This window comes from Ahaetulla prasina, chromosome 12 (assembly GCF_028640845.1).
Source record: "Ahaetulla prasina isolate Xishuangbanna chromosome 12, ASM2864084v1, whole genome shotgun sequence".
NCBI lineage: Eukaryota > Metazoa > Chordata > Lepidosauria > Squamata > Colubridae > Ahaetulla > Ahaetulla prasina.
Genome location: NC_080550.1, coordinates 1724796 through 1748597, shown reverse-complemented (window position 1 = coordinate 1748597; position 23802 = coordinate 1724796). Strand labels below are relative to the sequence as shown.

General features: G+C 44.9%; 2 protein-coding genes across 9 annotated transcripts in view; both read left to right on the top strand.

Moving 5' to 3' along the window:
- BANP (BTG3 associated nuclear protein) overlaps positions 1-17263 on the top strand; it is a 107797-nt gene extending 90534 nt beyond the window's left edge. The window contains exons 9-10 of one of the 5 annotated variants that reach the window (XM_058155372.1): positions 11228-11371; positions 16525-17263. In XM_058155372.1, the coding sequence (XP_058011355.1) occupies positions 11228-11371; positions 16525-16596 (216 nt within the window). In that variant the 3' untranslated portion in view covers positions 16597-17263. The remainder of the gene's footprint in view (positions 1-11227; positions 11372-16524) is intronic. The other 4 variants (XM_058155370.1, XM_058155371.1, XM_058155373.1 and 1 more) reach the window with 4 other exon arrangements.
- Positions 17264-18069: 806 nt separating this feature from the next.
- LOC131184258 (zinc finger protein 469-like) overlaps positions 18070-23802 on the top strand; it is a 272266-nt gene continuing 266533 nt past the window's right edge. For all 4 annotated transcript variants that reach the window (XM_058155369.1, XM_058155368.1, XM_058155362.1 and 1 more), the window contains exon 1: positions 18070-20562. The gene's annotated coding sequence lies outside the window, so the exon portion shown is untranslated. The remainder of the gene's footprint in view (positions 20563-23802) is intronic.

Below are 23802 nucleotides of genomic sequence, written 5' to 3'. Positions count from 1 at the left end.
TTTGACATACCAAGGGACCGTGAACTGTTCAACAAGTGAGCCAGCAGAAAAGATCACGGCTGTTCCTGAAGAGCAGAACCCTTTGGAAACGGCGCCTTTTCTAATCCGCATGAAGAACATAAGAACTTCCTCTCACACGTTTCCAGCAAGAGTCCGAAAGCTTGGAAGACTAAAATTCTGGTCTTGGTGACCGACCCAGATTGGATCCTGCAATCTTATCCTGGGGCACATAAATTTGCCTTCATTCTTAATATCAGCTTTTTGTTGTTGTTGTTGTTTTTTTGCAAAAAAAGAAGAAGTATATCCTTAAACTTCAGAACCATGAATGAATAGCATTTAATTTTCTTTGAGCTGTAATTGCTTTAAAGAACATAATATTTTCTGACACGTAAGGGAAGCTGAGGCCAGCAGAAGATGATTTATTTCCAGTTAATGATATCCTTAGCAATTCTCAATTTCAGTTTGGAAATGCTTTCTTTTGTATGGCATTTATTCCCCTCTTTCATTTTCTAAATCTAATTTTCAGTGACGGGTGTCTACGGAATTTCTCAGTCATCCCAAAGGTGCTTTTTCAAAAAGGCAACTGGACTCTGTTTTTCCGTTTTGCTTCTCATCCAAGACGCTTCTTCAGTTCCCACCATTCAGTCCGAAATGAAGAAGCGTCTTGGATGAGAAGCGAAACTTTTTTTTTTTACAAACTTTTTTATTGTTTTATTGTGAAACACAATCTGACAAACACACAACATATAACATATAAATATCTCCTATTTTTAAACGTTTCTTAGTGGTCTTTTGAGGGGGGCTGGAAAAAGGTCCAGTTGCCTTTTGAAAAAGCACCTTTGGGACTAATGCTTTTTTTTTTTTTTTTGGCTGTCTTTTGGCAAGACATTTTCTAGATTCTGTTTCTGATTTTTATGGACGATGTGGCCCAGGTTTATTTTCATTGATACGGCCTTCCTGAGAAAAGATAAAACCTAGTTTATGAAACTAAGTGCTGAGAAGCATTGTTCAAATCTAAATAGACACGATTTGGGGTTATAGTTCTACAGATTTCCCAGTAGGGTATTCAGTGGAGTTATAGAACTGGCCGTCTACTGGGGACACCAGATGTGTACTCAAAATGAAACGCTTTAGGTCCAGAACTTCAGCATAAACTGAGATTTGCACGCCATAGCTTTTTGCTTCCCATAAAGAAACTGGGCAGCATTCAAGAAACCATTTTTTAAGCAAGTTCATCTGCTTGTAGAGAAAGTCAACACTGATGCAGGACGCTGTAAGGATAAGCAGAGGAAAGTGGACTTTGGCTGGCCCGTTCCTTCAGCTTGGTAGCAAAATATATTGCTGTACAGAGGAGACATCTGAAGGTCAGCCATAGGGCAGGAATAGCTGACCGAGACTGTCATTTGATCACTGCAAAACGCCTATAGTAAAACGAGGTGGAGCTGCACACCATGAGCGTACTTGGGATGGTGCAGAGGAGCCCTCAACCCTGGTGGGTCTCCTGCAGCTGCAGACTAAGACCGGAATGGCTTGTTTTCCACAAAGATGGTCTTGGGTCTGTCTTCATAGAGGCCTGGCTAAGATCACGTGAAGTATTAATACCCCTATATAATGCCTTGGTAAGGCCTCGCTAGGAATACAGCATCCAGTTTTGTCGCCACGATGTAAAAAAAAAATGTTGTGACTCTAGAAAGAGTGCAGAGAAGAGCGATGAAGATGATTAGGGGACTGGAGGCTAAAACATATGAAGAACGGTTGCAGGAACTGGGTATGTCTAGTTTAATGAAAAGAAGGACCAGGGGAGACATGATAGCAGTGTTCCAATATCTCAGGGGGTTGCCACAAAGAAGAGGGGGTCAAGCTATTCTCCAAAGTACCTGAGGGCAGGACAAGAAGCAATGAGTGGAAACTAATCAAGGAGAGAAGCAACCTAGAACTAAGGAGAAATTTCCTGACAGAACAATTGACCAGTGGAACTGCTTGCCACCAGTGTTAATGCTCCAACATTGGAAGTTTTAAAAAAGAGATTGGATAACCATGTATCTGAAGCGGTGTAGGGTTTCCTGCCTAAGCAGGGGGTTGGACTAGAAGACCTCCAAGTTCCCCTCCAACTCTGCTATTCTATTCTATTCTATTCTATTCTATTCTATTCTAGGCAGGTAAAAGAGTAGAAGAGAACTAATAAAAAGAATTAAGGTCTCTTACACCATATCAATTATATTTTAGGGTGCTGGAGGAGCTAGTGGAGGTGGCTATGGACCCACTCTTGGTCATTTCTTTGAGAACTTTTGAAGGACTGGCAAGAACTCCAAACTTAGAAAACTGTGGCCTTCATTGACAGTGAAAGCGCACGTCCGCATCGTGTCTCCAACTGTCATGGTCTTTATCTCAAGTAGCAAAAGAACTCTTGGTTTCAGGGTTACAGTCACCATCCCTGTAAAATTCTGAGCCTAGAGAGTCACAGTCTCTTAGCCCCTCTGCTTCCGTTCCGCCTAATTAAAAGGACCATCAATACCTTCGGAGAAGGAAGGTCTAAACTTAGAAGCCCAGTATGTTAGGATTTGGTTTAATAAATTTTGCTTTGCTCCATTTTCATGATTGCGAGGAAAAGATGCGTGGAGAGAGAGGGCTTTAAAATGTTTGGTAATTAAAAACAAACAGTGCCTTAATTTAAGAAACATGGGTGTGTTTGGGAAGCCAAAACTTGGTGGGTTCGTGGTTTGTCTAACTGCTCATTTGTAGCCAAATCTGTCTTGTAGAATATGATAGCCCTTTGAATCTACATTGTGGCTGGTCAGTCAAGCTGGCTGGTTTCTTAAGATCTTGTTTCTTAAGATCTGAATTGGGATGATGATGATGATGAAGCACGGGGGTCAATGCAATCTATCTATCTTGATCATGATAGATCCACTAATCTGTTGTTATTGTTATTTTAATGCAAGATCTGCAATGGTATCAGTCCTTTTCTTCATTCATAGTACCACTCATTTCCAAGTTTTGCAGTTTGGGGTTACAACAATGTTTTGTTACCTTGGCAACAAAGATCACGTTTTGCTTGCAATTCCTTTTTGGAAAAACTCCTGCTGTGAGTTATATCATAAATTAAAACATTTGTAAAGTTTACTTAGTTTTACTATTTGTTTCTGTTTTCTTTCCCCCCCAGTGATGTAATTTGGCAAAGAGGGGATGTTTTGAATATAAACTCAGGGACTACAAAATAGGACATTTTGGGTATAAACGATTCTAGTGGCCCTTTGAAGATCAACACAACTCCAGATTGTAAAAATTTTACTGGATTCTAAGTAGATTCAGCGAATGACAGGTGCTTTTATTTCTTTGTAAAAGGCCCAGCAGGAAAAAATAAACACAATATGGATGTTTTCCAAAGCAAAAAAAATAAGAAATGCGGAACTAGCTGAAGCACGTTCGCCCTTGACCATGGAGACCAAGAAGTGACATGACACAAGTATATCAAAATACACAGGAAAGAGAAGCGGAGAGAGATACTAACTAGAACCTGGGTCCTCCTAAAAAGAGATAGATAATGATAGATAGATAAATAGTTAAACAGATAAATAGAGACAGGTAGGTAGGTAGGTAGGTGGGTGGGTGGGTGGATGGATGGATGGATGGACAGATGGATGGATGGATAGATAGATAGATAGATAGATAGATAGATAGATAGATAGATAGATAGATAGATAGATAGATGTAGATAGAGAGTTGATAGAGAGATAGATTTAAATACCCCAGTCACTTGAAGCCCTTTTCCTGAAATTACTTTGGAACTATGCAATGAACTCTTTAACCATGCTACAACTATCTAGAGAAAACTAAATTTACCAAAAGTCCAGTGAATTCACTAGGTTGGCAAAGATTCAATCCATAGATTTCCTGAATCTTAACTTGGGATTCTTGTCAGCTACCTTTTGCTGGGTCGCAGCCGGGTTTTAACCCTGACGTGGTAACTCTACCTCGTGTTTTCTTGTCCCTTCCGTGAAGAGAAGTCTGACCTGGGTCCTGCCCTTATAACGGCTGGCCCCAAGCCAGAGAAACCTGGCTCCGAGCTGCCTCTCTTCTCTCTTCCCATCAAATGTGTAATAGGTTTCTGCTGATGAGACGTTCCCTCCCGAACTTTGCACAGCCTTTGGCAGGCATTCCCGTTCCTTGCACTCCGATGAAGTTAATTTAATCAAGAATTCCTCTCAAGAGGCCGATTAGCAAGACAGCACGAAGGCCTGGCCCATGATTTGCTTTTATTGGTTTAGGAGGCATTCACATATAAATATATACAAAGAGAATCGCCTTTCCTTGACCTTGGGATATGATGTCATCCTTCAGTCCTTTGGCTTCATTGTGTCACAGATGTTTCCCACCCAGCCGCTGGATTGGGACACTTAACTACCAGTTATTTCAAGGTAGCCCTTTTTGGGGAGGGGAGAGAAAGAAATTGGGTTGTGGTCATTTAACTTAAATATGGGTATTTGGTGGATCCAGCACATGAATCTTACTAACAATGAGAGCTGTTTTTTGTTGAAGAACATTTCTCCTTCTAGCAGCTAGGATCAATTTTTTAGGTTCGCCAGTCAAATTGGCAATTTACAGTATTTTTCTGTTTTCTTTCCCCAGTGATGTAATTTGGCAAAGGGGATGTTTTGAATATAAACTCAGGGACTACAAAATAGGACATTTTGGGTATAAACGATTCTAGTGGCCCTTTGAAGATCAACACAACTCCAGATTGTAAAAATTTTACTGGATTCTAAGTAGATTCAGCGAATGACAGGTGCTTTTATTTCTTTGTAAAAGGCCCAGCAGGAAAAAATAAACACAATATGGATGTTTTCCAAAGCAAAAAAAATAAGAAATGCGGAACTAGCTGAAGCACGTTCGCCCTTGACCATGGAGACCAAGAAGTGACATGACACAAGTATATCAAAATACACAGGAAAGAGAAGCGGAGAGAGATACTAACTAGAACCTGGGTCCTCCTAAAAAGAGATAGATAATGATAGATAGATAAATAGTTAAACAGATAAATAGAGACAGGTAGGTAGGTAGGTAGGTAGGTGGGTGGGTGGGTGGATGGATGGATGGATGGACAGATGGATGGATGGATAGATAGATAGATAGATAGATAGATAGATAGATAGATAGATAGATAGATAGATAGATGTAGATAGAGAGTTGATAGAGAGATAGATTTAAATACCCCAGTCACTTGAAGCCCTTTTCCTGAAATTACTTTGGAACTATGCAATGAACTCTTTAACCATGCTACAACTATCTAGAGAAAACTAAATTTACCAAAAGTCCAGTGAATTCACTAGGTTGGCAAAGATTCAATCCATAGATTTCCTGAATCTTAACTTGGGATTCTTGTCAGCTACCTTTTGCTGGGTCGCAGCCGGGTTTTAACCCTGACGTGGTAACTCTACCTCGTGTTTTCTTGTCCCTTCCGTGAAGAGAAGTCTGACCTGGGTCCTGCCCTTATAACGGCTGGCCCCAAGCCAGAGAAACCTGGCTCCGAGCTGCCTCTCTTCTCTCTTCCCATCAAATGTGTAATAGGTTTCTGCTGATGAGACGTTCCCTCCCGAACTTTGCACAGCCTTTGGCAGGCATTCCCGTTCCTTGCACTCCGATGAAGTTAATTTAATCAAGAATTCCTCTCAAGAGGCCGATTAGCAAGACAGCACGAAGGCCTGGCCCATGATTTGCTTTTATTGGTTTAGGAGGCATTCACATATAAATATATACAAAGAGAATCGCCTTTCCTTGACCTTGGGATATGATGTCATCCTTCAGTCCTTTGGCTTCATTGTGTCACAGATGTTTCCCACCCAGCCGCTGGATTGGGACACTTAACTACCAGTTATTTCAAGGTAGCCCTTTTTGGGGAGGGGAGAGAAAGAAATTGGGTTGTGGTCATTTAACTTAAATATGGGTATTTGGTGGATCCAGCACATGAATCTTACTAACAATGAGAGCTGTTTTTTGTTGAAGAACATTTCTCCTTCTAGCAGCTAGGATCAATTTTTTAGGTTCGCCAGTCAAATTGGCAATTTACAGTATTTTTCTGTTTCTTTTATAATAGCTTCTTCCTTTGAATGCTGTGCATTCATTAGCTGGGTGAGCAGTGGCGAAATCCAGTTTTTTTTTACTACCGGTTCTGTGGGCGTGGCTTGGTGGGCGTGGCTTGGTGGCCATGGTAGGAGAAGGATATTGCAAAATCTCCATTCCCACCCCACTCCAGGAGGAAGAATATTGCAAAATCTTCATTCCCTCCCCACTCTGGGGCCAGCCAGAGATGGTATTTGCTGGTTCTCGAAACTGCTCAAAATTTCCACTGCTGCTTCTCCAGAACTTGTCAGAACCTGCTGGATTTCACCCCTGTGGGTGAGAGGACGGCGTATTTTAGCAGCAACCGATTGGTTAACAGCCATTCTGCACTCAGAGCCAGTTTGAAAATAATATTCTGCCTCCTAGGATTTGCCCAGCCCTAATTACTTAAACACACCAATATCCCGAATAGCAATAAATAAATGCCTATTTCACGGTATCCTTGGAAGAATCCGTCCACTTCAAGGGAAGATGTTTTTGCTTTTTTTAAGACTTTCCGGAATGGAAAATATTCAATATTAAGAGTAAGCCATATAGACAGCGGATTCCGGAAAAGTAACCCTGAGCAATAAATGGTAATGAAGCAAGAATGTGGCCTGAGAATTTACTGAGCTTGGAAGCTCTACGCCAGTGATGGCTAATCTTTTTGCCGTCACGTACCAAAAGCGGGGATTATGCGGGGGGGGTGTCGCACACATGCATGCACAGCCCATCATTCAATGCCTTCCCTGCATTCCCCCCGCTTTTGGTGTGCAATGGCACGGTGGGCACAATAGGCCCGTTTTTTGCCCTCCCCAGGCTCCAGAGGTTTTCTTGGAGCCTGGGGAGAGCGAAAATGTCCTTCCCTACCCCTGCGGAGACCCTCCGGAGGCCGGAAACAGCCTGTTTCCTGACTTCCGGTGGGCCCAGAAGCCCCAAAATCAGCTGGCCGGCACGCACATGTGCGCTGGAGCTCAGCTAGGGCAACACTTGCATGCCCAGAGATATGGCTCCGTGTGCCATAGGTTCTCCATCACGGCTATACGCCTTAGGAGGAAAAAAAAATAGGTGGGCATAAGAAAGGGAAGAAAATGTGCTATTTTTTAAATAGTGTTCCCCCCCCCTCCACCATGATAGTGAAGTGCTAATTGGGAGATAGAGGTTGCCGATGGCAGTTGTTAAAACAGGGTGAGCCGAATGAGAGCAGGATAAGAGTCTCTCTGGGTTGTGATTCCCAGTATCACTAACAATCCTTGTCGTGCGCGACTGCAACGTTCACGGAACAGGTGTGTTGCCTTCCCACGACAAGAGCCGAGTGTGCAAAAGTGCATGTGCTCCACAGCTGAATGGAGCATCTTAGAGCTACACTTTTGCATTTTTCCTTTTGCAAGAAAAGGAAAGACTGTGGGCTTCACCTCTCAGGTTAGCTGGGATAAATCCAGTGGTGGGTTTCAGCCGGTTCGCACTTATTCAGGAGAACCGCTTGTTAACTTTCTAAGCATTTCAGAGAACCGGTTGTTGAAAGAAATCTTATTTTGTTTTTTTCCCCACTTTACAGGGCTAATCCTGTAAGGAAGGCAGGAAGGAAACATTCTGGTGTTGTTTCTAGCCTCATCTTTATTGCCTCACTGGTTAACCCTTGTTACATTGTAACAGCTAAAGTGAAGCGCCCATCGACGTGAGTGGCGTTGAGTTGGCCACGCCCACACCATCACATGATCACCGAGCCACGCCTACCCAGCGGGTCATTAGAGCAGAGAACCCGTTGTTAAATTATCTGAATCTCATCACAGGATAAATCTCTGTGTGTTTGTTTGTTTAAATGTATATGCCACCCATCTCTCTCTCTCTTTCTCGCTTGGGACTCTGGGAGGCTTACAATAGTATTAAAAAACATTAAAAGCACTAAAATTAACCACAGTTGAATAATTCAGGTGGCATGCCTGAAATTGCTCTACAGCGGAGGCTCAAAATTGGCCTCCCTCTGCCCCGAATGGAGGAAAGCTGGGGAAAGGGCTGAGAATATCATTTTTCTCTGTAAATGGACTGAAAGAAAGAAAGAAAAGAAGGGGAAGGAATGGGTCTGTAGATACCTTTCACTCCTTCGTCTTTTTTTCTCCCCACTCAACGTGCAAAATGGCAGGAATAATAATCAGCTGCTACATCTTGGCAGGTTTAGCTACTCTTTCTCCCCTTTTTTGATCCAACGGAAAAACTGATAGCAAATTCAGTAGCTGCCATTCCACATTTGCAAAGCCTGAGCTCACTTGTTTACCCGCCAAATGTGGCGCCTCGGAGGTGACCTGCCAGCATCCAAGACCCGCCAATAGAAGTTTAAAAAATTCAGACCTGTGGCAAGGTTTTATGGGTGGAAAAAATGTACGCTGGCTGAGGAATCCTGGGAGCTGAAGTCCGCAAGCCTTAAAGCTGCCCCCCTTTGGGAGACCCTTGGTCTTTGTCATGAAGTAAAAGGGCTATTGTGATGAGCTTCTTTGCAGAACCCAGAGATGAGTGGTGGTGTCTGGCTGGTTAAGTGTTGGTTTTGGATCCTGTTTGTTGGTGGATAAAACAGGTGACGTTGAGCCAGCTGGAGAGAAAGCAATTGTACTGAGTTGTGATCTGGACTGGACTGGCCCGTGCTTTGACTAAGAACATTTAAAAATAATACATGGTAGTACTACGTTGGCTTCTTTTCCAGATTCTTTTAAAAGAACAAGTTGGAGGGGAAAGAACTCTGCTGTTTACCAATGTGTTTATCTCGTTTGATAATAATTCTATAGGCAAGACCGGTAGTTTTGAATGGAAGCTATTAAATAAATTAGATCTGTTTTACAAATGAAGGCACGTCCTTCAGGATAACGTTGCAGGATCCAATCCCTGGTGTGTAGCTTTTTAGATTGGGATGCTGCTGGCTGGCTATTAAGCTAATGACTGAATCTACATCTAAAAAGCTACACACAAAAAGCCACCACATAAACACCATAGACGGAACAGCTCAGAACACACACACACACACACACACACACACACGTTCCCTGAGGATAGGCTCCAACATGAATCCGAAAGCTCCGAAGACAAAACCTCAGGTCCCGGTGGTCGAGACCCAGAATGGATTAAATTCCGTATTTTTCAGAGTATAAGACGCACCTTTTCCCCCCCCGAAAAAAGAGGGTGAAAATCTGGGTGCATCTTATACTCTGAATGTAGCCCCACCCAGCTTCTCAAATGGAGGTTTCAGTGTCTGAAAAAAAGCCTCAAAGGGAGCTTCAGAAAAAAAGCCCCAAAAAGAGCTTCAAAGGCTGTTTTTCTGAAGCTCTGTTTCGGAGGCTTTCAGAGGCAGAAAAAAAAAAGAAAAAAAAAAAGAAAAAAACAAGGCAGAGAGCTCACAACCAAGGAACCGGTTGCTAAAATTCACCTCTGGGAACAGCTGATTGGGGGTATTCTGGGAAGCCGATCCACCTGCCTTTTTCAGCATTTTTCTTATTTTCCTTCCCAAAAACTAAGGTGCGTCTTTTTTTTTTTAATTTGCATTTATATCCCGCCTTTCTCCGAAGACTCAGGGCGGCTTACACTATGTCAAGCAATAGTCTTCATCCATTTGTATATTTATATTTATATTTATACTCTGGTGCATCTTATACTCTGAAAAATACGGTAATTTGAAGACTTGATCCCTGCTCCTCTAACCTCATTTCAATCCTGTGGTCCATCCATCTATGACTGGTTTGCTTTTCATGGTCCCTAACTCTTGGGCCATTTTTTTTTTAACTCTGTAAAAACCTTCAGCCAGCGAGCAAATACATTTTATGGAGGGAAGGGGCTGGGTGATGTCTATAAGTCATTCTCGGTGCTTCCAGGCAGCTCTGGAATGTTGTGTTTGAACAAAATATTTAAGCAGTCCCTGCAAGTCTCCAAAGACAGTGCTCAGGAGCATAAGACACCCCCCGCCCAACCCAGCCACAATCAGGTCTTTAGGCATGGCCACTCAAAGGGAAAGCTGTTGCTATGAAAAATAGATCTTCCTTGAGGCTAATGCAGTTGATGGATTATGTGCAGTCAAGTCGGTGTTGATTTTTACTGACAAGTTTTTTTCAGGCGGTTCATCTCTAATCTCATCCTTCAGTGGTGCGCTCAGTTCTAGGAGCTGAAATCCACAGGTCTTAAAAGTTGCCAAGATTGGACATCCCTGGTTTATAGAATACACCTTTCCTCTCCCTAGACAAGGGATTGCGCAACTAAGTGTCACAATTACGTTGCTTCTTTTGCCGACCTAAACACAAAAGAGAGTCTGTCCGTGTTCTTTTTCATTTAAAAAAAAAACCATAAAAGAAAATTGGATCTCCATTTTCTACTTTAATACTCTTCCTGGCCTTTTGGAATTTAAATAAAAGTTGGACTGATACAATCAGCACCTACCCACAGAGATATAGTCAGTGGAAAAAGTGTGAAGCTGGATTTTTTTCTGCAGTGGCGGCCATTAGCCATTGTTTACTCAGATGTCTAAGAGAATTTGCTTAGTTCAGAGCTTTAAAAATACTTGAGAAGGGAATGGATTTAGGTGAGATATTTTTGTTAAGAATTTGTGCAGTGAAAAGTGGCAGATGAGAAGGAAAATTTTATATATATATATCTTTTCTGCTGATTTACATAAAGTAGTATTTCAAATTCCACTAGTTTGGTTGCTAGTCTGGCTTTTGAAAATCCAAGGCAGTGTTTCTCAACCCTAGAACTTTAAGGTGAGAAGACTTCAACTCCCAGAATTCCCCATTCAGCTATCTACTTTGTTAAATGTCCTAATGTGGGCATGTATAATACTAGCTTTAAGAACAAAGCAACATAATAAAAATAAGGGGAATAGACGGTGCCCACTGAGGTGGGAAGAATGCATTTTTCCCCCTTCCAAGGTGAATGTTATATCAAATAAACACATTGTGATTTCTTTGATATTTTCTAGACAATCTTGTTCATTTCAGTAGTTTCATTGACGATTGGGTAAAGGGAAATTTTGTACACGGATCTGTGTGGCATGACCAATGTTTCATGACTCTGTCTTTGCAAAGATGCCAACTGATGATGCATTCTCTCTCTCTCTCTCTCTCTCTCTCTCTCTCTCCCCCTTGGCCTACAGGTGCTTCAAGGTGCCCAGCTGATTGCAGTTGCTTCTTCTGATGCTGCAGCTGCTGGTGTGGATGGATCCCCACTTCAAGGGAGCGATATCCAGGTCCAATACGTCCAGCTGGCCCCGGTGACAGACCACTCCGCTGCTAATCCAGTGCGTAGATCATTCCTGTTCATGAATGGGGAATGTGGAGAGGGATCTCACAGCTTTCATGACACAAGACCTAGCACTCTCTCTTCTTCTAAATGCTGTTAAAACTAAATAGCTATAGCATTTAGTCTTATATACTGCTTCAGGGTGCTTTCCAGCTCTCTCTAAGCGGTTTACAGAGTCAGCCTCTTGCCCCCAACAATCTGGGTCCTCATTTTACCCACCTCAGAAGGACGGAAGGCTGAGTCGACCTTGAGCCCATCAGGATCGAACTCCTGGCAGTGTGAGCAGTTAGCCTGCAATACTGCATTCTAACCACTGCGCCACCACGGCTCAATGCAGCTATATCTGTTCTCAGATGTTTCCATGAAGTTAGCCCTCCACATCAAGGTGCTCTCTATAATTCCCAGGCTTGGAATTTTGGAATCTATAGTTGAATCTGACTCAACAGAGCTGAGAAAGCCTGTTGGAAGTCAGACTAAAATACCAAACTGTAGATGGCACTACCCCAAAATAAAAAATAAAAAGGAATTGTGCAATATTCAGGCAGGGAATGTGAAGGAAATTCATAATTATGTTGCGTTCTGATTTTGTCTTCCTTTCTTCACAATCATCATCAGTCCATTTGGGGTTTTCTCACCTCTGGCATGTATGTGCCTACAGCATTGTCAGTATTAAGACCTCCTGGCAGAAGTCAGAAATTGGTCCCAACTTTTATACTTTCTGTTTTCCAAGCTGTCCTGCCTGCAACATTAACCAGGTGCAACATCCTGGGTGGCCTTTCCCTACATTAGGGATTGAGGGACGTTTTAGGAGCAGGAGCTTGATGGCTCTTAAGTGTTCTGGCAGCTTCCTCTTGTCCACATAGGGAGACACACGCTTCCCTCCTTTCACTGTCCCCCATAAATACACATTTCCCCCTTTAACTCTCCCTTACTTTTCCCCATCCCAGGTTGCTCCGTATGAAATGAGGGTGTGCATCTATCATGTTCTTAATCTCCCTTCCGCTCCTAAGTTCCCTTCGCCTGGAATGGCTGGCTAGGAACTCTAGGAGATGGAGAACCCCGAACACTGTCATCTTGTGTGTTCTTGGGCTGAGTGAGCCTTGCCTCCTCCTGTTGAAAGCCCTCTGTGTCTCTCTCCACACCTTTTCTCCCGTTGAACTCAATGTGTGTGTGGGGGGCAAACTGCCCACCATCTCCTTTTGCCTCTTCTCGGGTGCATTTAACGGGAGGGAGCTGCTGTTTTTAGCCCAGCGATAAATCTTTACATCTGTTGGCAGCGAGACTGGAATTGCTCTCTTTCTGACACTTTGCACCGTGTTAGCTTTTAATATTGTGGTTAACCACAGAGATTTATACCATGCTGCAGATCAGCCTAAAGGAATGCTGGCCCTTAAAGGACGGCGAGGATACGTAAAACTGCAGATTAGGAAGAGAGAGAGAGAGAGAGAAGCAGGCTGGAGCTGATCCGGGCGGATTGCTGAGTAGGGAAGATGCGTGACAAGGAACATAAAACTATAAAAAGGAAGTCTGGTGCGAGGGTGAAGCTCCTGGGAGAAACATCACAACGTCTTTTGTTTCTTCCTGTGCTTCGTGTCCAGGTGGTGAACAGCTGGAAGCATCCAGTTATCCCTGCTCAGTTCAGGTTCAGTTGCTGTGAGAACAGGGCTAGGCTTGTATACAAAGCTCTCTGTGTGTCGTGTCCCACTCCTCCGCTGACGGCCGGGTCAGGGAAATCCGGATCAGGCTTGCCTCTGCAGCTCTGCCCAAAGTCCTAGCAAAGTCCTCAGAGCAGGCAGGAGACCAGAAAGTGACTTCAGCAAGATAAGTTCGACTTTGCCTGACTCAGAGACTGCCAGAAAGCAGATCCTTTATATAGGCCATGGGGTGTGGCTCCATGACTCAGCACTCATTAAGGCCTGCCCCTCCCTTCCTTCTGTTGCCTCCGCCTATCCAGTCTTCTGATGCGAGGGTCACTCCAATCAGCAGCTGTTGGAAATAAACTTTCCTCAGGCTCACATGCTGTGGAGGAGGGGGAGGGGTCTAGCTGCTCCGTTTGCCTGGGCATGGAGCCAGGGCTGGGGCCGGGGGGTGCTCCCTCCTCTGCAGCCTGCTTGGGCATGGAGCCAGGGCTGGGGCCGGGAGATGCCCCCTCCTCAGCCTGTCTGGGCATGGAGCCAGGGCTGGGGCCGGGAGGACATTCTTCAGCGTTCGGAAGCAGATAAGCAGACCCCGGCTGCGGTGAGAGCGGGCAAGACACAACACTGTGTAGCTACCACACCTCTGTGATAGTCAGACAATGCTGCCTAGCCCAAAAGCTTCCATGCTTCCAGGTTGATGGAGGATTGCTGGATGATTCAGGTAGTCCTCATTGTACAACCGTTCCTTTAGCGACTGTTACAGTGGTACTGAAACAGGGGACGTACAACCGGTCCTCACGCTTATGGCCGTCACAGCCTCGCCATGGTCGCAGGATCCAAATTTAGGTGCTCGGCATGTATTTCCAATGGTTGTAGCCTCTTTTGGGGGGAGTCATGTGATCAGGGGAAGTCAGATACGCTTAATGGCCCTGGGATTCACTCCAGCTGTTTGCTCCACTGTGCGGGAAAAGGAGTCATAAAATTGGGCACGACTCCGGTAACCACCACCTTGCTTAGCCATGGAAATTCTGACCCCAATTGCTGTTGTAAGTCGAGGACTTCCTGCCCTCCCACAATGGCTACAATGCCAGGAAGGTAGGATCAGCTCTAAGGACGTCCCGCCGTGGCGCTGCTGGTGTGATTCTCCCAGCCTTGGTGCTCCCCACAGCGATGCCCAGCCTCCGAAGGAACAGAGGTTGGGCCCAAATTAGGTCCTTAGGCAGCTATCAGGTACCATGCTTGGGAGGCAGTGCCAGCCCAGAGCGCCTTGGGCACGAAGGGTGCCAGGGCTCACCTCAGCTGATGTTTATTTTCCTGCGCTGATTGCATTCTTTCCCTCCAGATCCTCTAATGCTCCCTGACATGTTAAATTACAGTAATAATACTGGTGCCACCCAAGGTTTGTTTTTCCTTCCTTCGGCTGCAAATCGGCGGGAGAGGAAACGTTTTCCTCTTAAAGCCGGCCCTTCGGGAAGTCTTCCACATCTGGTTAAACGTGGGATAATTAACCCAGCCCTTGAGAAGGAGCTGTTTATTTTAGCAATTCCTTCCTTCCTTCCTTCCTTCCTTCCTTCCTTCCTTCCTTCCTTCCTTCCTTCCTTCCTTCCTTCCTTCCTTCCTTCCTTCCTTCCTCAGGTGTTGGGTTATATTTTAGCCACACTCAAACTGCTGTTGTAAATGTTCTGATTAGTCAGTTGTGTATTGGGGGGAGGGGGGAGCAATTGAGATGACCTGTAAATTAACTGAGGAGGGGGCAAAATTGGTAATAACACAGCTATTATGGGCAGGAGAGTCAACACTCTTCGACAGTAATTCATTTCAAAGCGTTTGCCCTTAATTGGGGAAGAAAGAGTCGCCTTCCGAATTCACGGCCAGCTCTTCTTTATAAATCAGGATGGATTCCTGGTGCAATAAAACCGGAGGAAGAAAAGCTATTAAGGCAAAGCCTTCATCCTTCGTTCACTTCAGCTCCTTCCTTTCAGGGTAGGATCCTCCCGACCCGCTTTCTAGATATAAAGAAGGAAGAGATTGAGGAAGCAACCTGAGCAGAGTACATAAAACCAAAGTTCATCATCTTCATTTAACGACCCCATAATCCCTTGCAGGGTGGAGTCTGGGCAAGTGAATGGAGCTAGCAGAGTGTTCTGTCCCCCTCGCCTCAGTCCAAGCGATGACTTAATTAGCTGGCACTATTAGCTCTGGTAGCAAACTAGCGAGCATCTGCCAAGTGTCTCTGTTATCTCTCTTGATGCCGATGAGTCAACCAGGAACAAACAGTACTTCAGCTCTAGTTAAGCAGTTGATTTGCTTGCCACGAAGTGGTATAGCAGCCCTTGCTGGTTTTATGTCCTGTGGGGTGTGGTTCCATGACTCAGCACTTCCTAGGCCTGCCCCACCCCTGCTTCTGTTGTTCCCGCCTCTCCTGCCTACGAAACCTAGGGTCTAGCCAGGCCTGATTGCCATCAGCTGGATCTGGAGACGTAGCCTGGGGGGGAAGAGTCAGGGGACGGAGGTCTCGTTATCTCCCCCACCTGGCCTGCCTCTGGCTCCTGGAGCTGAGCCAGGGAAGCCGGTGCTCCCGAGGTAAGTCCTGATGGCCCTTCCCTCTCACTTTCCCAGTCACTTTCTGGCAGGGGGCCCGGCTCAGGGGGCACAGACACAACACAGAGTGTTTTAATGGCCGGATGCCCTTCCTGTCGCCAATGTGGAGTTTTTGTTCAGCCGATATATTCTCAGTGTGCCCAGAGAGAGAAATATCTGCCTCTACCTAGGATCGAACTCACAGCCTCCTGATTGTGAGATGAATTGTTTTTTTAGACCTGAAGTCTTGGTGGCTTTGCTGGGCAGGAGACAGAGGGGCGCTTCTATGGCACGGAAGCTGAGGTTGGAACCTCTTAGGGGGAACAGAGAGTCTGGGAGAGAAAAGTTGGGGCGGGGCGGTTCCTTTGCAGGGTAAGAGCAAGCTCTGAACCTCACAGCCTAGTTAACTAGGAAAGTGTAGGAGCGAAGGAGACATCTGCTTGTTTAGGGTGCTTGTCCTGTCCATCATATCCTCACTCTCCTACACTGGCTGAGGAATTCTGGGAGTTGAAGTCCCGAAGTTGCCTGATCTATAGCAGAGTTCTTGAGGAACAAAGCAGGTCTAAACACAGAGTAGCCAATCACGCTTCCCAATTGCTGCTTCCCACTCTTCATTCTCTCCCTCGGCGGTAACTGAGAGGGAGTTGTGTTCTTCAGGAAAAACACAACGTAAGTCACAAATAAAGGAAGCGGCTTCACACTTCTAGCACTAGTATGTTTTTGGTGGCCAAATAGCCACAGTTGGGTGGTGGAGAGTTTGGTTCGGACCCGGCACGCAAATCTTTTCTTTGATGGCAGTTGAACCTCACTCAGAGTGCGGTTGCTTATTGGGGCTGTCAGCTAAATGCCACGACCCCTGAAGGGGCAGCCGAGCCCTCCGGTGGTAAACTCTGGTGTGTGTGTTTGTTTGTTTCTCTCTCTCTTTCTTGTGCAGAACACAGACTCCCTTCACTCAGCCATCCAGCCAGAAATGCAAATAGACCACGGAGCCATTCAGATTCAGTAGGACAAGGTGACACGGAGGCCACCATCTCAGCTCGTGGACGACAGCGGAAGATTCCGGTTCACGGAGCCAGTTTGTCGTTTCTGCTCAGCCTGCAGGACGTTTCCGGGACCTTTCCTGTACATATGAGTGTGGTCTGTCTCCTCTGACCCGGTTTGTACGGAACCACTGGCAGATCTGATGGACCAAGTTGTGGCGGAACTGCCACCCTTCCACTCCGTTCCTAGGAGACGTGGTTTAATTGTGGGGGGGGGGGCTCAGCCTCGCGGGAAGGAAGATTTAGCTAACTTTCATTAATCCAACTATTTCGAGTGATGCCAGGCCGCCACAGTTTCTTCTCCTCCCTGCAAATATCCCCAGATGTCTTCTCAGAGAGAGGGTTGCCTTGCAACGCATCCCTTGTCACTCAGAAAGAATCAAGAGTGCAAATATATTTTGCTGTGGAAAGAAGTTTTTTTTAAAAAAAAAATTGCTATGTTTGTAATAACAAAGAGAGAGAGAGAGAGATGTATTTAAAAAGGCGAAGGTGGGACGGAGGCAGGCCCACCATCATAAATGTTAGCTTCTTTTGCTGCTGGTTTTCCCGTTTCAGTGTAATTATAAAAAAAAAAGGAGGAAAAAAAAAAAGCATACAAGCAGAAACTTTGCCTCTTTGAGGGGGGGGATGGGTATTCTTCCAACTACTTTTTTAAAAGGGGAAAAAACTGCTATCCACCACTGTAATTATGCATTTCTAAAGAAATAAATGTGTATTTATGAAGACCATTTTGAAAATTCCTCCCTGAGGTGTTACACAGACTCCCAGCTACGGCTTATGGTCACTCACTCGACACACTCACAGCTCTTGGTCAACAGTCACATCGCTTGTCTCACATCTCTTTCTCTCTCTATCTGTCTCTTTCTCTCTCTCTCTCTCTCTCACACACACACACACAGAGCACCACATTTCTCGACTAGGCTGGCAGGCACTAGCCAGAGGAATGGAAGCCACCAAGCCTGCACCAAAGATGACTCTGAGAGTTGGCGGTGGGCTTCGGGACCCCTTTTATCCTCCCCCCACCCAAATGCTGGCTTCGTTGATTGACAAGACTGGGAGCTGTTGGTGGGACTTGGGTGGGAAGTTCCTATGTACTGAAGTCCAACTTATTTTGTCTGGTTCAGGTGATGTCTTTGCCTTTGGCTTCTTCTTAAGTACCACCCCGGAGGGGTCTTTTAGACAAGAAACCTGACTTTTTTCCCACCCCGCTTATGTACCTGCTTTCTCCTTAGGTGTGGCAACTTCAGCCTGCTCTCACGCAACTTTCATGACTTGTTTTTCTGACGCACATTAGATCCTTTCTGTGCTTCTTCAACTGCCTCTTTGTTGGTATTCCTCTCTACAGAACCAGCAATCTGTGAGGTAAGAACAGACTGAGGAGAGGTGCTCAGGGTTATCCTGGTTTATTTGTCCTTCCAGATAGGGGCTTACAGGATCACCGAAAAGGGAATTTTTAGATAGGGTAACCCTAATTTAGAGCAATGCATCCCCTTGTCTTTTTTGTCAGAAGAGAAGAAAACGGTGGGAAATACCCTAATGCGAAGTGAATTATTCTGCACGAGAAGGTTCGTGCAAATACAGAAAAACTTGGACACCCAACTTGGGCTCCAAATGAATTCTTGCTTCTATAGTTCCTAAGGCAATTTGTTAAATAGGAGCTTTGGATTTGTGGTTTGTTTTTTTCTCTGAATGAGAAATAGGCACGCATGCAAAGACGACTCCTGGAACATGAGAGCTTTTGTAATGGACAGGAAGGAGTGAGGAAGGCTTGGTTGAGGCAACCCAACCTCCTTAGCTAGCAAGGCTGTTTTGCTAGCCAAGGCTATGAATTGACTGTTACACGTGAGGTGGAACGGTGGCGATTTGCAAAGAAAACGTCACTGCCGGGGCGAAGGACCGTTAGGTTCCAGAAGGCCAGAATTAGCCCCCTGATTCTTGTAAAAACATCTCAGGAATTTTTAGTGTTGTCTTCTGCAGTTTGGCTAGAAGATAGTTTTTCTTCTTTTTGTGCAAACACTTTGCTCTTAACTGCAGATAAATGCGGAAAATTGCAATCAAGCAGAAAATTTATTTGACCGAAGGAAAATAAGTCTGGGGCTTGGCAGTCCTGTGGTGATTAATTTTTTTTCCCATACCGTGCTCTGCCATAAATTATCACTCTGTTTCCAGTGGAGAAACTAGACAGAGCCAATCTGAAAGACTGATAGAAACTCTAATCTAGGAGAAGAGGATAAAGAGCCTCCATCTGCCAGGTTTCCAGCTTCCTGTTTCATCTGGGACATCCAAGGACTCAAAATCCTCTTCTTTAAAATGGAAGCAAGACATGGTTTTTTCTCTGTGGTCCTCAACTTACAACCGCAATTGAGCCTAAAACGTCCGTTGCTAAGCGAGGCATTTGTTAAGGGAACTTTGTCCCATTTTACGACCTTTCTTGCCACAGTTGTTAAGGGAGTCATTGCAGTTGTTAAGTTAGGAACACGGTTGTTGTGTGAGTCTGACTCCCTCCTTGATTTTCCTTGTCAGAAGGTCACAAAAGGGGATTTACCTGATCTCGGGATAATGCAACCGTCATAAATGTGAGTCAGTTGCCAACTGTCTGAATTTTGATCACGTGACTTAGGGAATGCTGCGACAGTCGTAAGTGTGAAATATGGTCATAAGTCCCTTTTTTCAGTGATGTTGTAGCTTTGAATGGTTACTAAATGAACTGTTGTAGATTGAGGTCTACGTGAACTGGTTGTGTGAAAAACAAGGGTGTACCTGACCCATCAAGAATACCAGGTTTAACTTAATCGAGACGCAATACATGTTCCCTAAAACATCACCTGGAAAAAGCTTGGAAAAAGCTATCCCAGAATCCTGGAAACGGTTAAAAATGGGGTGACCCTCTTTAAATTCCCTGCTGTCATGCAAGAGGCAGAAAGTTATGGTCATCTGGCATTTTCTCTCTTTTTCCAAGGCACCTTCGCTTTTTTCTTAATCCGTGATTAATCATTCCATTTTTTGGAAAGGGAAGGAAATAAATTTCTCAGTTTCGAAATTAAGCTTCTCTCTCTCTTTCCTGAAGCGGATCCAGAACAGGCCAGGCTAAGATGGACTTCGGTGGGTTTGTTGTCCAGCGGTGGAAAATCTTCTACTGTCCTGCCCATACTGTGGAAACCAAGTAACCAAGTTACCAGTAAGGCTGGCTGAGGAATTCTGGGAGTTGAAGCCCACAAGTTCTTAAAAGTTGCCAAGTTTGGAGACCCCTAAATTACAGTAACACATCTATGAGGAAAAAATATATATGTTTTTCCCACTTTGGTGGGACCTGCAACTCGCTGAATTGGAGAGTTTGTTCAAGGAACTCCCATTTTTTTTCCTTCTCTGGGAAGCCTTTCAGACCTGTTCCTACAACCCAGTTTCTCTCAGGTCAGGAGCCCGAAGCTAAATTTGTATAAAATGCTAACCTTGGGTTTTTGGCTACTTATGATGTAACTTGAGAACAAAGCTTATTTCGTCCTGTACCGGTCCGATTTGATATATGAATGCAGAAGATGGGTTAATTCAGTAACCTAATTAAATGTGCTGTGTTAATCCAACCGTGGAGAAACTAAAAGCTTCTCTTGGAGAGCCGAATTCACAAAGCAGAAGTATCTTGGTCCTTTCTCCCCGAGCGGTTCCTCCTTCTCCTTGGAAATCGACAGCAGAGGGTGTTTCCTGTTTGTTTCCAGCCCAAGGAGGGTTAAACATGTGCGAAGAGGAAGGGAATCCCAATTCTGGAACTTGAGACCTTCCAGCTGAGAGCGGGGAGAGAGAGAGAGATGCAGGCAGACGTCACGACCCTCCTTGCCGCACTCGGCTCCCATGTCAAAGGAAGTCTGCCGAAGGCGCACCGAGGGCTGCAGCACTACTGAGGATAGAGATATGTAATGCCATCGCTTCCGACTCCGGTGAGTAGGAAACGTGTCAGTCTCTGAAGTAGCATTGCAAAAAAAAAAAGCCAAAAAAGTGTGGCGCTCTTTTGCAGCTGGTGGGCCTCTCCAGCCATGGAGAAACAGCTTTCAAAGCGGAGACTGTGGCATCCATGGCTCCAGTATAAAACTTTAATCTCCTTGCCCTCTGTACAAACACTCTTACCTTCTGGTACCCCAGTCCTTTGACACCTGTCGAGAATTTAAAAAGAGCGAAAGAAAGACAGTGGAAAGAAAGCCAAGCCCCCTCATCTGTGAGTATCCAGGCCATCTCTCCACAAAGTTTTGGATGGATTTGGTTTGGGGGAAAAGGCAGCTGCAGCTCTCTGGGGCGAAGTCTTCTGCTTATGATCCAGCATCTCCTTGGAAGGGGAGATGATAGCAAGGCATCAGCCTTGGGGTGGGGTGGGGGGAAGTGATGGAGATGGGCGTGCGTGTGCCAGAGGGGGAGGGAAGTCTTGCTCATCATCCTATAGAAGAAAAGGGTGTTAAGCATCTTTTTCCCCCCCCTCCCCACAAAACACACACATCTCCAGACACGTGCCCCAAGGTTTAGTAGTCGATGTCTCTTGAGTGCACTGATGCTTTCATTTCTGAACTGTCCATTTCCAAGGGTCTCTTTTGGAGCTATCAGGCGGGGGTTCGGTTTCAGTATCATTTAAAGCAATTTCATTCTGCACGCTGTCCTGTTTTGTCTCATTTGACAGAGTTCAATCTCGGGGTGCTATTTCTTTCCCCAAACCACTCTTTCTCTTTCTCTCTCTCTCTCTTCCATATTCAGCCAGAGCGAAGGATTATTTGGACAATCCTTAAAACTGCCAAGGGAGCCTGGAAAAAATGGGCAGGAACCTGGGAGACTAAGCAGAAAGAGGGGGGTGTTGTTTTAAGCCCCTCCTTCTGATTTGAGGAAGCTGCGTCCATCGCAAGAAATAAATAGGCTTATGCTAATGTGTCTACGATGCTACCGTTTTTCTTTGACCATTTTAATAATTTAAGAGTCAAGATCTTGCAGGATCTCCTATTGGAAGTGCAAGTGAAAGCACTGAGGATCTCTGGGCCAGTTCCCCAGATTCTCCTGCATTCGGGCTTTTTACAGACGTATGGAACCAAAGGGTGCCATTAGATGCTGCTTTGGCTTGATAAGGCAGAACTTTTTCATCACTTTTTGTGTCTCCCACGATATTTTTCCAGAGGGAAAGACGGGTTTTCATGGTAGAATTCTCCCCACCTGCCCCTCCCCCACTCTGTTTTTAAAGCCCCCCCCCAAAAAATTTCCATTTACCACTTGCGCCTCTCCTGATATCTGATCTTACCAAGTTCTGCCCATTTCCCATAATTGTTCTGTTTTCGAGATTCAGCATCTCTCTCTCTCTCTCTCTCTCTCTCTCTCTCTCTCTCTCTCTCTCTCTCTTGTGGTGCCTGGTTTTGATTTCCCTTCTCTAGTCTCCATGTTGCTTGCGTTAAACGCCTGTTTTCCATTACAAAGCTTTGAGACAGACCAAAAGGACAGTCACATTTTCCGAGCCTAAATATCTCCTTCCCATGCCTTCCTCAAAATTATTCATTTCGGCAGGATATTACCCGGGGGGGAGGGGGGGGAGGCAGCACCGAAGCAGGTAGATTGGTGGTTGGGGTGGCTTCCTTCGGTGTGGTCTTCCTTGGTGGGGGATGGGGGGGGGACGCAGGAAAAGATTCAAGAGGCGTCTGTTTCCGTCATGGAGATGTAAAATGTTTCCAAATGATTTTAGAAACTTTTAGTTTTATTTACAGTGCGATGTTTGTGTTACTCTCCATCCAGATGGAAATGAAACGGAGCTCATAAATACAGCAGATGCGGTCCCAAAACTTAAAAGCTTTTCCATCGGCAGTGATGATACAAATTGGCTGTTAATTCTTAAGTCAACAAGCCAGAATGCAGAGTCAGTTTAGCCCAGTTGATGTGAGCTTGCGCATTGCACCAAGCTACGCCTCCGAGTGGTGGCTTGTAGGGAAGTCCACAGTGGTCAGACGTAACACCCAATGCACACAGGGTAGAGTTGGGGTCTCTCTGAGCACACACATAACCAAGACACATAGGAGCCCTTAAATTTGGGGGGTAGCCTCCTCTGCTGTAAATGATGAAAGTCAATAACACAATTGACTTTCTCTACCATGTTGAAATGGGAAAAGAACAAAAGTGTATACATCATACCCTCATCATCCTCAGGAAAAAGTAGGAAATTTCTTCATGGAGTATATTCTACTTATTTGATGTTTTTGGTTTGATTCCTGGCTTCCTAATTCCCTGACATTTGTTGTCACCTTAAATCCATTTGCACCTTAAATCCATTTATTATAAACCAGTGTTTCTCAATCTTGTCCCCTTGAAGATATATGGACTTAGAATGATAGAATAACAGAGTTGGAAGGGACCTTGGAGGTCTTCTAGTCCAACCCCCTTCTTTGGCAGGAAACCTTACACCACTTCAGCCAAATGGTTATCCAATCTCTTCTTAAAAACTTCCAGTGTTAGAGCATTTACAACTTCTGGAACTTCTTGTTCCACTCATTAATTGTTCTAACTGTCAGAATTTTTTTTCCTTAGTTCTAAGTTGCTTCTCTCCTTGATTGGTTTCCACCCATTGCTTCTTGTCCTGCCTTCAGGTGCTTTGGAGAATAGCTTGACTCCCTCTTCTCTGTGGCAGCCCCTGAGATATTGGAAGACTGCTATCATGTCACTCCTAGTCCTTCTTTTCATCACACTAGACACATCCAGTTCCAGCAATCGTTCTTCCTATGTTTTAGCCTCCAGTCCCCTAATCATCTTTGTTGCTCGGGGCTGGGGAATTCTGGGAGTTGAAGTCCACACATCTTTATGGAGCCAAGTTGTAATTTATGATTAGTGAACTTCGGAGGCTGAATTGATATATCATCTAAGTCAAAATCAAGCCACATAAGGCTCTGCGGCCTCCATCCCCACAAGCTTCCGTAGGAACTCTAGAGGAAAAAAATCCTTTAATGGCCAACTTTTCCATGCCATTGTCCGTGTGCAAAGCAGGAACGCCAGCATCTTTTGTGGGCTTAACCACGTGCGTGTGGCGCTAGACAGACATTCAACGATCAAGCGTTAGCAGACAGCTCTGTAAGTAATGAGACTTTCCCAATTATCCTGGTCTTCTTCCCAAATATTTATTTAGTTATGCATTTTTTGCACTCATTCTCTCTCTCTCTCTCTCTCTC